Below are 14235 nucleotides of genomic sequence, written 5' to 3'. Positions count from 1 at the left end.
TGCCTTATGCCGAGCCCCACCGTGCCAATCTCCGGTGGGCACTTGCTTCCCATCAGTACTGCCTCAGCATACAGAGTTTTAACATTTCATGTTCCGCTTTTTGGTTCCAGAGAGCATGGAACGAGAGAAGCCCGAGCATGGGGCTCTTCTCCCTCTGGAGGTGCTGTCATGGCCTCCCTCAGTGTGTGGAAGCTGACAGAGTGCCTGCTGTGCGCCTGGGCTTATGTACAGATTTTCGGGAGGCCAAATGCCTTTGTCCCAGCTAGAAGAGAAGAGGGAGCCCCTTAGGGACAGTGATTCCTGTTCCCTCTAACTAGGAACAATGGAATATTTATTATGTGACAGGGTTTGAAAGGGAGGTAGACTTGGGGAAAGCAGGTTTTTATTTGTTTGTTGTTTTGTGGCCAGAGCCTGGAACTCTTGGTAATCCTCCTGCCTCCCAGCTTGAGCGCGGGATTTACAGAGTGAGCCACCATACAAAGCTCAACATTTTTTTGTTTCTTAGAATTTTTTTTTTTTGGTTTTGCCTTCTGTCTTAGTTAGGGTTTTACTGCTGTGAACAGACACCATGACCAAGGCAACTCTTATAAGGACAACATTTAATTGGGGCTGGCTCACAGGTTCAGAGGTTCAGTCCATTGTCAAGGTGGGAGCATGGCAGCATCCAAGCAGGCATGGTGCAGGAGGAGCTGAGCATTCTACATCTCCATCTGAAGGCTCCTAGTGGAAGACTGATTTCCTAGACAGCTAGGGTGAGGGTCTTAAAGCCACGCCCACAGTGACACACCTACTCCAACAAGGCCACACCTACTCCAACAAGACCACACCTACTCCAACAAGGCCACACCTCCTAATAGTGCCACTCCCTGGGCCAAGCACACACAAACCATCACGCCTTCTATCTTTCTCCTTCTCCTTTCCCACCTCTTCTTCCTTTGTCTCTGTCTCTGTGTCTCTCTGACTCTGTCTCTCTCTGTCTCTGAGGATGACTTCCTTTTTTTAAAGTTATTTATTTATTTCATGTATGTGGGTACACCGTCATACCGGAAGAGGGCATCGGATCTCATTACAGATGGTTGTGAGCCACCATGTGATTGCTGGGATTTGAACTCAGGACCTTTGAAAGAGCAGTCAGTGCTCTCCACCACTGAGCCATCTCTCCAGACCTTGAACTTCTAATCTTCCTGCCTCCACCTCCCTAACACCAGACTTTACAAGGCTGTGACACACCACACCAATTTATATGATCCTGGGAGTCAAACCCAGGGCTCCATGCATTCCTGGCAAGCACTTTACTGGCTGGACTGCACCCTTGTCCCTGGCTTTCTCACCATGACCTTTACCATCTGTAAGAGCAGCCATCAAGCCCTGCCCCACCCCCTACCCCCACCCCTGCCCCACCCCCAGCACCACATGGGAACCTTTTTCCCAGAGAGCAGATGAGGTACCCATTACTGCTGTTCCACAAGACCACGTACTCTGTGTGCTGTCTGGAGAATCAGCTCCGACACAGAGTCTCTGGGATGGGCGGGAGCCTGGTCCTGTACAGAGAGGCAAATCATACCCTGGCCTTCCAGCTGGTGGTGAAGCATGTCTTCCACTGATGCAGGCGGTGATGAGATCCTTCCATGCAGAGCTTCCTGCCCTCTGCTCTCTCACTTTCTCCACTTCCGGGCTTCTGGCTGAGGCCGTGGGCACAGCGGTGGCTCGGCAGGGCAACCAGGCACAGTGTGCATTCTGACAAAAGATGAGTCAAGATGAACCTCACCCGGGAAAGGGAAATTGCTGGCCCTGCCCTTAGGCAGTTTGGCCATGGATGCCAAGAGCCTGAGCATCCTCATGCCTCCTCCTCTTCCTCCTCCTCCTTTTCCTTCCTCCTCTCCTTCCTCTTCCTCCTCTTCCTCCTCTTCTTCCTCCTCCTCCAGCCTCACTCCCAGGACACTGGACGGACAGTGTAAAATCAACTCTGGGAATAGGTTTGATGCCAAAGACAACAAACACCTGGAAAGGACCTCTTTTGTTTTTCAGTTTAGTTTATGTGTATGGGTGTTCTGGCTGTATGCATTTCTGTGTACCATGTGTGTGCCTGGTGCCCGAGGAGGCCAGAAGGTGTCAGAGGCCCCAAGACTAATATTATAGACAGACGTGAACCACCATGTAGGTACTGGAAATTGAACCCAGGTCCTCTGGAAGGGTAGCCAGTGTCCTTAACCACTGAGCCATCTTTCCAGCCCCAGAACCTGACGTTTTAGAGTTAGGAACTGGTTAAGCTAATCAGCTGTGTAGCCACTCCACTTGACTGTGTAGCTACTTGGACAGTTGCATTTGAGAAAGGTCTTGAATGGTCTTATAAAACCACAACGCATCAAAGGATACAATAGAACATGTCACGGTCCCTGTCACCCTAACTTCCCTGACCCTCCCCAACAGTCCACCCACAACACTGCTAGGGGAAGAGTGGGAGGAGCCGAAAGTGGGTGGAGTCTGGGAGCAGAGATCACTTTGATTTGCAGCTTTCTAATTTCCTGTTATTTTCCATTTTTCTCTACTAACTAAAAATCTTTAAAACGCCGAAGGAGAAGCCGGGTGTAGTGCTACGCTTCTTTAATCCCAGCACTCCGGAGGCAGAAGCAGGTGGATTTCTGTGAGTTTGAGGATACCCTGGATAGTCTTGAACAGATAGTTCAAAGACACCCAGGGCCACATAGTGAGTTCCTGTCTTTAAAAAAATGAAAAGAAAGCCAAAGTGGGGGTGTCGTTGGTAGAATGCTTACTGTCAGCAGATGGCCTGAGACCCCTTATGCACTAGTGTCCTGTTCTCCTGCCTACCCACCCCCACCCGCCCCCAAGGGCCCCCTTACAACAGCAGATCCAGCCTGAAGCTGCCCTAGACCCCGCATGCTCACTGCTTTGCCGTCTTTGTTTTGCAGATTTCGTGGAAAACAGATTCTCTGTAAGTACACACTTCATACACACTGTGTTAGAAATGTCCCTCGGAGTTTAGTAGTAGCTCATCCGAGAGTCACCACACTGAGGGTGAAAGGTTGTGAAAGTTTGAGGCCTTCCTTGGCTACAGAACTATTTTTCAGGACTGCGGTGTGTGCCTGGGTTTTGTTGGTGTTGCCTTACAAATGTGTTCTTATAGAACAATGAGCTGTTTCCCAACTTGTCCAGGGTCCGCTTTCCTCGAATTCTCCCCAGCGCCTCGCTCTAACCTGGCCCGTTCGAGAGCGGGAACCCTGGCCTCCTCTGGCAGTCTAAGCCAGTACTGATTCTCTTCTTCTTTATACCATTACAGCTCAGCCCATAGAGGGAGGGAAACCCTGGAAATCCTCCCAAGTAGCTGGGAGCCTTTCTTCTCTTTTAGTAAGAAAGAGACCCGGGCATGGTGAGTGTTACACGCTTGAAAGAGGAGCTTGAGTTCAAGGCCTGTTTGGGCTACATACTAAGTCCTTGGTAAGAGAAGGAAGAGGAGGAGAAAAAGAGGGAGGAAGAGAAGAGAGGTGAAGAGAGGACAGCTAGGGAGATAGGGCAGTTGGTAATGTGTTTACACAAGGATCTGAGGTTAATCTTAGAACTCAAAGTGAAATATTCAGTTTGTACATGTGTAATCCCAGTCCTGGGGAGGTGAGGACAGGTGGACCCCTGGAACTTGCTGGCCTACTTGGTGAGCTTGTGGCCAACGGGAGACCCTGTTGAAAGAAGGGAAGGAGGAAAGGAAAGGGAAGGGAAGGGAAAGGAAGGAGAGGGAAGGGAAGAGAAGGGAAGGGAAGGGGAAAAATGAACGGTTCTTAAGGAAAGACATCTGAGATTGACATCCGGCCTCTATATCCACATAGACATACTCACAAAGGAACATTCATACACAGGCATGTGTGTGTACACACACACATGCACACACGCATGGACACACACAGAGAAACACACAATAAAAGGGAAGGAAAGAGGTTTAAGTTCAACTCATGCATAACCCACAGCTTTCTGGTTCCCAGCCTGTCAGTGGGCACCCAGCAGCACAGGGGTTAACAGGACAGCTATTCTCCTCAAAAAATGAGGAACTGGCCTCTGAACTGGTCTTTTGGGTCTGGGAGAAACTTCCAGCAAGACTTCTGTAGCCTTCAGTGGGCCCCTGGCTTCCTTTGTTTTGCTGGGTCTGAATTCTTGTTAAACAGAGCTCATTATGCTGTGGACAGACAGGAAGGCGCTGTAAGGAGGAAGGCTATCCGTTTAAGGAGAAATGAAATGAACGGCTGTACCCACCCAGGCTTCTGAAAGCACTACTGTATCGGAAGGGGTAAGGGAGCATATTTCATAGCTGAAGAAATGCAGACCTGGCTTGGTAGAACAGCTCATCCCAAATCCCCCCAGAAGCAGAAACAGAGGCCACGTCTACAAAAGCCCTGGCCTATGCTTTGTCATCACTGTTCAGAAGTGACAAGAGCCAGGTGTGGTGGTGCACAGAGAGAAGGAGGCAGAGGCAGTGGGATCTCTATGAGTTCAAGGCTAGTCTGGTCTACAATCCTTTAACGCCGGGTTCCAGGACAGTCAGGGCTCTGTTACACAGAGAAACCTTGTCTCAAAAGGGGGGGGGGAGGGACTGTTGTGCAAGACTGGAGAATAATGATAACCTCAATCCACAGTGGGACCCTGGTAAAAACCAGTTCTCTGGCCGTTCCCCATGACTGTGTGTACCGGTGGCCACCCAAGGCAGGGCTGCAGGCCAGCAGTCGGAACTTTACCGAACCAACCGAGTTACTGTCTTCCACTCAAAGGGGCTCACCAGACAAAGGCTCTGAACTCCAGGCCCGTGGTAGAGTAGCTTTCCCTGAGCCCCCAGAGTCCACTCTGCTCCCAGGGTGCTCTGAATATCTGGGCTAATCCTATCCCGCCACCATCCCAAATAATAAAGCCATTTGGCGGGAACTCAGGGGTTCCCAGCCGTTGAGAAATGGATTTCGAATCTTGAAGCAAATATCTTTTGTTTATGAAAGAAGCAGGCAGAGCTTCCCTAATAACCAGCCATATGGGTCAGAAGAAAATGGACTGAATTGCCCAGCAGGGAAATGGGAGGGGCTTCCTTCCTGAAATCAAAACTGGCAATCATTCCTCTCTTGTTTAATAGCCGTTGCTTCTGAAAACATCGGAGGAAATATCTGAACAATGAGACGGCCACTTAGCCAGCTACTAACTCGGCATTGTTTGACTCGCTTCCACAGCACACGCTGACTTCATTTTTCCTCTTGCCATTTTTACCTTGTTTATAAATTGTGTTTGTGGCCCACGCAGACAGATAACGTAGACGAGAACACCCTGTACTTAAAAGAAAGAGCTCGAATCTGGACCCGTGAAGGCCTCCAGAGTGGGGAAAGAACTCCTGACTCTTAGGGGTTGGGAACAAGATGAAGTCAGTTACAGGATCCCCTCCCTCCTCCCCGATGACAGAACCTGCTCAGTCCCGGTTCTATAGTCTCACTGCAGGTGACTTCCTCAAACCTAGGCGCCACTGTAAAGTAGAGATGCGATGGTGGTGGTGATGATGGTGGTGATGATGAAAATGAAGTAACATCTGCCTACTGGGATTTTCTTAAGGGTTAAATGAGACTTTTCAAACACAAGCCATCAAAGCCTAGGATTCAACCAAAGTCAAAGCTTGACACAGGCCTAGGAAAACCATATTCAAAATTATCCTAACTAGTTGCTTAGTCTGTAGGTAAGGTTCTGTCTTCTCATCAGTAAATTGTTTTTTTTTAAAAGGGGTGTGTGTGTGTGTGTGTGTGTGTGTGTGTGTGTGTGTGTGGTGTGTGGTGTGTGTGTGGTGTGTGTGTGGTGTGTGTGTATGTTGTATATGTGTGTGTGTGGTGTGTGTGTGTGGTGTGTGTGTGGTGTGTGTGTGTATGTTGTATATGTGTGTGGTGTGTGTGTGTGCGTGGTGTGTGTGTGTGGTGTGTGTGTGTGTGCGTGGTGTGTGTGTGTGGTGTGTGTGTATGTTGTATATGTGTGTGTGTGTGTGTGTGTGGTGTGTGTGTGGTGTGTGTGTGGTGTGTGTGTGTATGTTGTATATGTGTGTGTGTGGTGTGTGTGGTGTGTGTGTGGTGTGTGTGTGTATGTTGTATATGTGTGTGTGTGGTGTGGTATGTGTGGTGTGTGTGTGTGTGTGGTGTGTGTGTGTGGTGTGTGTGTGTGTGGTGTGTGTGTGTGTGTGTGTGTGTGTGTGCACACGCACCCGCGGGCACAGATGATGCAGTCAGGATAACGTTTGAGAGTCCATCTCCTCCTCCTGTGGGTTTCAGGGTTAGAACTCACGTATGTATTTAGGCTCGTGCACCCAGCACGTTCGCCTGCTGAGTCATCTTCCCTGGCCCCATTCCCACATCTGCAAACTGGGATCAAGAGAGCACTCAGTTCGGCCCTGGTAGACTGCAAGTGCTCACACCGAGTACTCTCTAGAAGTAGGAGTCAGGGACCCGGGCAAGGGGGTGGGGTCAGAAGGGCCTTTGGGGTTACTGGGGCCCCCACATGCTGAGCAGAGGCAGGGCAGTTCCAGAGCTGACAGCTGGCTTCTGGCTTAAGCGCCGAGAGTGTGCTAACCTTCAGTCTCAAGTCCGCGGGCCCTGCTGACGGACCAGCCCTTCCTGTCTGTGAATTTGGCCCTGCAACGTTATCCAGAGTGCTGTTTGGCTTAAGAGAGGGGGAACAGGCGTCTGGGGAGAGACTTGGTCTGGGGCCCGAGGAAGGCGAGACCGAGGATCACGTCTCCTTTCTCTGGGGCAATGGAGGAAATGACAGGCAACAAGCTGCCAGTGCTGCCAAGTCTCCAGCGCTCTGGGGTCACAGCGCTTTCTTGGCCGTCGGTGCTGTTCCATCCTGGCAAGGGAGGAGCCAGACCCTTGGTCTTCTAGTTGGGCCTCTCAGGTCCGCATCCTGTGCTAAAAGCCCCAGACCCGGCAAAACAAAATGGAGATTGTCCCAGGTCCCCTCCTGGAAGCCAGCCAGCCTGACCTACGATGCCAGGCAACCTTTACAACTTCTTTTGCTCCCACCTCTACTTACAGCAAGTGTCCTGTGTCCGCAGAGGGGTTGGAACAGCCGGCCCTGGTGTTTCCCGTTCTTTGGGGCTCTCCGTTCGCCAGGCTCTCTGCTCCGGCATCTCCCGGACTGCCCAGCCCTTTCGCCTTGCAAATTTCTCTCTACTTTACAAAAATCCTCAAAGTTTGTTCAGGCCACTTCTGAGTACCCTGCTCAGAACATGGCACCCTCACTGCCTCCAAACTACTTCCTCAGATGTTGATCGTAATTGATAAGGGGCCGGGAGGAGGCTCATTGGGTAAGTCACATGCGTGAATTCAACCCCACAATCCATATAAAAGCCAGGCATGGGGAACCCCTAGAAGCTCTTGGGCCAGCTAGCAACAGTGAAAAATAAAAGAGAACTTGTCTCAAACAAAGTGGACGGTGAAAATACTTGAGGCTGTTCTCCGACTTCTACATGAACACCTTAGCATACACATGTCCATATGCACACAACTGAATATACACACATCGTACACACACACGCGCACACACTCACACACAAAAGCAAACTCATTGGTGGGCTATGAAATTCTTGGGGCAGCGTCTGTCCTGTTGAGGACAGAGATCAGAGCTGGGTCAGATAAGGGTCCAGAAACCAGGAAGTGGTGGGTGACTCAAACTACCACTTGAAACTGTGTTGCTATTTTGAGACAGGTCACATATGAAGATAGCCCAGGTTAGCCTGGGGCTGTCTGTACAGCTGAGGATTATCTTGAACTCTTGATGGTCCCGAGTGCTAGGTTGTAAACATTTATCTCCATGCCTGGCTTCTCCCCCCTCACCCCGCTTAATTTTTTTTTTATTACAGTAAAACATACGGAGCCTAAAATTAGCCACTGTGTTATTGTAAAGTATATTGTTCAAGAGCTGGGGTGTGGCTCAGTAATGGAGCAGTGTCCTGCTGAGTGACGCCCGTGCCTAGCGCTTGAAAAGAAAACTTCAGTTGCACGAGGCACATTCCTGTTGCAACTGTCACCAGGTTGCACTCCAGAATTTGTTTCCCCTAAATTCTCATCCCGTGTTTGTGCGTGCGCACAGGCATTCAGCAGTCAGGGGACAACTTCTGGGAGCAGATTCTTACCTTCAGCCCTCTGGACCTTGGGACTGGACTCAGTTTATCAGGCTTGGTAGCAGTGCCTTCCCACTGAGTCATTTCACCAGCCCTCTGGAACCAGGCCAGCCTCACACTCACAAAGATCTGCCTCTGTCAACTGAATGCTGGGACTAGAGGTGTGCAGCACTGCACCCAGCCGAGTTTCTATGCTATCTAAGATTTTAAGCTGATCTAAGGACCTAAGATGACCTGGTGACTCACATCTACAATCCCAGCTCTGACAAGGCTAAGTCCTGAGGACCACTGAGAGTCCCAGGCTGGCCCTGGGCTACAGAGTGAGTTTCTGGTGAGAGAGAGAGAGAGAGAAAGAGAGAGAGAGAGAGAGAGAGAGAGAGAGAGAGAGAGAGAGAGAGAGAACACGAACACACAACAAAGGCAAACTGGAGAGGGTATCTGTTAGGTGTAAGATCTCTCCAACCTGATGATTCCATTCTATGCCTGTGCAGAACCTATGGGTCACCACGCTGGGTGCACGTGGGTACTTGATACAGTGGCCTGACTCCCGTGTGTTCAGGCTAACCTAGAACTTGACTTTGATCCTCCTGCGTCCTGGGATTCCAGACATGGACCGGGTGTGGCGTTGGTGACCTCTTGTATGCTAGGCAAGCATCACACCCAAGGACCCTCATCCCATTTGGAGTTCTCACGCCGCTCTACTGGTTCAACTTATACCTCTCTCCTCCAGGGTGATCTCTAGTCCTGAGGGGGTGGCCTGACTCTTGTCTTCTGTCCTACAGAGAACGGAAGGCTCCCTTGATGGAACTTAAGACAGCCAAGGCAGATGCACGTACCCGGAAGGTCGCCTGTGTCCCGAGAAGAGCAGCCGACTCCTGTATTGCAAGAGTCCTGTACACTTATTTATGAACCAGCCCTGTCCCCACCCAAAGTAGCACTCCTTCAGGCCAAGCCATCCAATTGTAAATCCCTCCTGCCTTGTTAATGTTGGGTGTGCAGAGAATGGGAGGCGCTGTTTAATGGCCAGCCCACCCAGCCTGTCTTCTAAACTGGAACATCCTTGCATTTTTGGGAGGTGAGAGGAGGTTCCAGGAGAATCCGCCCTGGAGTGTTTTGAGGCTCAGATGTTGTGTCTCGGATCGGATCGACAGAGTGCTTCTTGGTGGGTCCTCCCGCGCAGAAGCCGCTTTCTGCTCTGCTGCCGTCAAATACTGGGTTAGTTTTTTGTTTTGTTATGTTTCTTTGTTCTTTTTCTTTCTGGTCTGACCTTGATCTTTGGAGGTGTACAGTGCTTCTCAGGTTTGCCTGGTCCCCTGCATGGCCTCCCCCCCCCACACACACACACACAAAGGGGCAGCAGCTGACTGGGAGCAATGCCCGCGGAATGGTCATTTGAAGACAGGCCTCAAGCCGGCAATGGCAAAACTCGAGACTGGAGCGAGGGCAGACATCCTTAAACTGCTTTCTTTTCCACTCCGTGCTGAAGGCCCAAGGAAGAGAAACTGTTGGCTACAGTGGCCTTCTGTTTTTTTTGTTTTTTTTTTTTTTTTTAATAGTAAAAGAAAACGTGTACTTTTCTCACTAATTTTTCTTTATTTATTCCCTGCTAAAGAAACAGTCTCCAGAGGTCTGAGCTGTTTCCGAGGGTGGCTTGAGTGGGCGGATGGGAGCTGCCTCCATTTTGCCATGGAATCTCATACCTAACCCCCATTGCCTTCCCTCAGCCACCCGGCTAGAGGGCCCCTGAGGGGAGTTGTATTAAATAAAACGGATTTTTACTCTTCAGTTGTCCGTGACGTGTCATCTACCGGGACAGGCCACATGCCAATAAAATAAATGCAGCCCTAGGATCTCTCACTGCGCCCAGTGTCACAGAGAACCAGGCTGTTCTCTCTTGTCCCTACACCTCACAGGCACCAACATCCAGAGTAGCTGGTTCCTTTGTGCGGCGCTGGGGTCCAACTCAGGTCCTCGTGCTTGTGAGGCAAGGGCTTCACCAACTTCCCTACCTTCCCAGCCACCACCCCATCGTCCATTTTTAGGGTTTTTTTGTTTTGTTTTTATTTATTTTACTTGAATTTTATTTGGAGACAGGGTCTCATTGTGTGTACCCCATTAATTAGTCCAGCCCGGGCTGGATTCAAACTCACTATGTAGCCCAAGCTAGCCCCAAACTCTTGATCCTCCTGCCTTTCCCTCTCAAGGGCTGGGCCGTCTTTCATTCCTCCTCTGGGTCTTCCTTTCCTTTCCTTCTTCCATTCAGTTCTCACTGCCTCTTCTCCTCCTTAAATGGTCAGGACCGGGGTGAAGAACACACACAGCTCACAGGTACTGATGAGCTTCATGGTCCCGGCCAAAGCCCGATACATGGAATCTTCTCTGTAAAGTTCAGTTCTTTTCTGCCTCGTGAGTTATTTTTTTTTCCCAAGTGTTTATTTGCTTTTAGGAAAACATCCCTCATTGCAGCCTAACTTCTTCCTGGTCTGCGTGCCTCACTTCCTGAACTGTCTTGGCACAGGCGGGTCTGGTGTGGTGCCAGCGACCGCTCCATTACTGTTTGGTATATCAATACTCTCCTTCAGCCTTGGGTTGTCGGGACCAGACTCGACATGAAGAAGACTCTCCCCAGTCTCAGGACTTCTACAGGGTCCCCAGGAAAAGGAAACAGGACCCTGTGGAATGCCTTTCAGAGCGAGGGCAGATCTGGAATTGGATGCCATGCCACCGTGTGCTGGCTGGAAGTGTGTGCCCCTGGCTGGGGATGTGGTTCAGCTGGTAGAGGGCTCACCTCACATGCACAGGCTCGGGAGGAACGAAGGCGGCAGTGAGGGTTTTTTTCCAAGGAACCCAATAAATACTCAGAAAAATAATCGACTAAGGATCAAACATTCTCAGAAAACAACTTTACAGATTTTTGGATGCACTGGGTTTCATGCCCAAAATAAAAAATAACCCCCCCAAAAAAGGGTGTATGTGAGGGTTTCATACCTGTGGGGGGGGGGTGGTATCTTGATTGTCTTCGTCATGTGGAAAGGCTTAGCCTAACAGCGGGCAGCACCATCTCTGGAGTATAGAAGCCAAGAGAAAGCCAGGTGAGTGCCAAGCTTGCATTCATTTTCTCTGCTCTTGACTGGGATGGGGCTTGCTTCAGCCCCTCGCCATGCGACTTCCCTGCTGTGACATCAGGGCTGTAGCCTGCAGCTGTGAATTTGGATACATCACTTTATCCCCTGTGCTGCTTTCTTGTCAGGTAGTTTTAATTTTTAAAAAATATGTAGTAAGTGTTTAGGCTGCCTGTGTGCCTGGTCCCCAAGCAGATCAGAAGACAGCATCAGATTCCCTCAAACTGGAGCTGTGAGCTGCCATGTATGTGCTGGGAATTGAACCCAGGTCCTCTGCAGCTGATCTTCACCGCTGAGCCCCTATCGGAGTGCTTTCTCAGAGCAAGAGGAATGAAACTAAGATACCCAGGGTGGTGACAGACACCTGTAATTGTAGTACTGGGGAAAGTAGAGGCCAGAGGTCAGAAGTTCAAGGTCACCTTGGCTACATGGCCAGCCTAGGCTAAATGAGAGGCTCAATTCCAAACCAAAACAACAGCAAAAAGTGTGTCCTGTACCAAGACAAGCTTATTTCGCAGGTGGGTTCTCGGCCAGGTTAGCGTTAGAAGTTGACAAAAGGGCAGGTTCTTTTTACTTTATTATTTTTAAATTACATTTTGTGTGTGTGTGTGTGCATGTGTGTGATGTGTTTGTGCATGTACGTGAAGTGTATGTGTGCTATGTCTGTCTGTCTCTCTGAGTGTGTGCATGTGTGTGTGTGTGCATGTGTGTGATGTGTTTGTGCATGTATGTGAAGTGTATGTGTGCTATGTCTGTCTGTCTCTCTGAGTGTGTGCGTGTGTGTGCATGTATGTGAGGTGTATGTGTTGTGTCTGTCTCTCTGAGTGTGTGTGTGTGTGATGTTGAGAATGAGGGTGTACACATGTCATTGCACACACCTGGAGGCCAGAGAACAACCTTGTGGCATTGGTTTTCCCCTTCCGTTTTGGCATGGGTCCCAGGGATTAACTCAGGTTGCCAGGCAAGCATCTTTACCTGCTGAGCCATCTTGCTAGCCCTCAACCGTCTCTTCTAAGACTTTTACTATTTTTATTTAAGTGCTTTCATGCGTCTCAGTTTACGCCATGTGTGTACGAATGCCTGTAGAGGCCAATGGAAGGCATCAGATCAAACGGTGTTAAAGCCAATTGTGTATTGCTTGGCGTGGGTGCTGGGAACTGAATTCAGTTCCCCAGAAAGAGCAGTAAGTATTCATAACAGCTGAGATATCTCACCAGCCCACAACTTATTCTCTTCAGAACTAACGTAGGGTCCCACGAAAACTATTAACTCAGTACCCAACATTGTCTAAACACTAGGCCCTACCTGTCATCACCAGACTTCCAACACACAAGTACTTGAATCACTCAAACCATATCTACCTCAGCAAAGGCTGAGACCACTGAACATCGGGTGAGTGGAAGCCCTAGGCTTCTTATAGCCCAAGATTGCCAAAATGCTAGAGTCAATGCCAGATGAAAAAAAAGCACACGGGAGGCAGGGGCTGGGGAGGGGAGGCTGCAGCTGAGACAAGGAAAAACAGAGTGGTCCAGGCCACTCTAAGACATAACCATGGTGACTTCTACTTATCAAAAAACCACCAGAAGCTGGCCTCGGTGACATATACCAGCCATCCCAGTACCTACGAGGCTAAGGAAGGTAGATCAAGGCCAGCCTGGGTTACATGAAGAGTACGAGGGCCAACCAAGGATCCTTAGCAAGACTCTGTTTCAAATAAATAAATATTAATTTATTGAGAGTGCTTGCTGCTCAACCATGAAGATCTGGGTTCGGATTCCAGCATCCACATCACACTGCCTTTAACAGTGTCTGATTCCAATTCTGAAGGATCTGGAGCCCTCTCCAGGCCTCTGCAGGTACACGCACAAACTTGTGTGCGTACACTCCCACAGATTTACACGCATACACGAACAGAATAGAATAGAGCTGGGGAGATGGGTCAGTGGCTAAGAGCACTGGTTACTCTTGCAGAGGACCCAGGTTTGGTTCCCAGCCCCCACAGGATGGCTCACAACCATCGGTAACACCAGTTTGGGGTAGGGGGGAGATTTCATGCCTGCTTCCGGCCTCCAAGGGCACCAGGCATGATACACATGTATATATAGGAGTGAAACAGTCATACACAAAAATAAGTCTTTTCAAAATAAACATATAAAAGAGCAAAGAAAACTAACTAAATACATAAATACAGGAGAAAGTTTTCAAATAGGGGGAAAAAATAGACCAGGAAGAATATGTAAGATAGATTTGACGTTTATTGATGCTATATGTTGTGGTATGTGTCTTTAATCCCAGCACTAAGAAGACAGAAGCAGTTGGATCTCTATATTGGATTTCAGGCCAGCCAAGGGCTACACAGTGAGACTTCTAAACTATAGTAGTAGTAGTACTAGCAGAAGTAGTAGTAACAATAATAACTAAAGAATAAACACTTTTTTGTAATAAAAATTTTTATTTAGCTTTGGTCAGTACAGGTGAGATATACTGGAGTTACGGGGCAATATGCATTAACAGAACACAGCAGTTCATTAAAAACTTAGTAACTATGCACACAGACTTCTGAAACATTCAGCCACCTAAAGATGAATATGCAGATGTATGAAGGAAAAACTATCTAATGCTGAAACTACTAGAGAACGCCAAGTCCAACATTTTCGTGATAAAAACTACTGCTCTGGGCAAACTCAGCGGTCCTATTCCTACACTTACTCTAACAAGTCTGAATGGTGCATGAGTAACAGCAGCGTGAGGAAGAGTGTGCCCTGACAGCACAGGTTCTAGATAGACGCAGATTTATACAGACATCATCCATCGCTATAGATTCCCATTTACAACATTAACTCATACAAAAATAACTTGACCCTACACAAAATGTCCTTTTAGCAGCGTTCAAAGTAACTGTTACAATTTTCAAAGTGGTAGAGATATTGAAGCAATTAAAAAACAAACAAACAAACAAACAAAAACAAAAAA

The 14235-nt window shown here is 48.9% G+C and overlaps 1 protein-coding gene and 1 long non-coding RNA gene across 23 annotated transcripts in view; one reads left to right on the top strand and one right to left on the bottom strand.

Moving 5' to 3' along the window:
- Pecam1 (platelet and endothelial cell adhesion molecule 1) overlaps positions 1-9925 on the top strand; it is a 61586-nt gene extending 51661 nt beyond the window's left edge. For 12 of the 21 annotated variants that reach the window (NM_031591.4, XM_087571194.1, XM_087571195.1 and 9 more), the window contains 1 exon segment: positions 8923-9925. In NM_031591.4, the coding sequence (NP_113779.1) occupies positions 8923-8942 (20 nt within the window). In that variant the 3' untranslated portion in view covers positions 8943-9925. 21 annotated transcript variants of the gene reach the window in all.
- On the bottom strand, positions 114-7304 carry LOC148003145 (uncharacterized). 2 transcript variants are annotated; one of them, XR_015632184.1, is made up of 3 exons: positions 7051-7304; positions 848-1737; positions 114-807 (listed from the first exon to the last, which is right to left on the bottom strand). It is a non-coding gene; the product is annotated as an uncharacterized LOC148003145 (long non-coding RNA). The 2 variants fall into 2 exon arrangements; XR_015632183.1 differs by lacking the exon at positions 7051-7304 and having other exon boundaries at positions 848-3913.
- Positions 9926-14235: the final 4310 nt, after the last annotated feature.

Source organism: Rattus norvegicus, chromosome 10 (assembly GCF_021556685.1).
Source record: "Rattus norvegicus strain SHRSP/BbbUtx chromosome 10, alternate assembly SHRSP_T2T, whole genome shotgun sequence".
Taxonomy (NCBI): Eukaryota; Metazoa; Chordata; class Mammalia; order Rodentia; family Muridae; genus Rattus; species Rattus norvegicus.
Note: the sequence above shows the minus strand (reverse complement) of the source record. Positions and strands in the feature narration are given on the sequence as shown.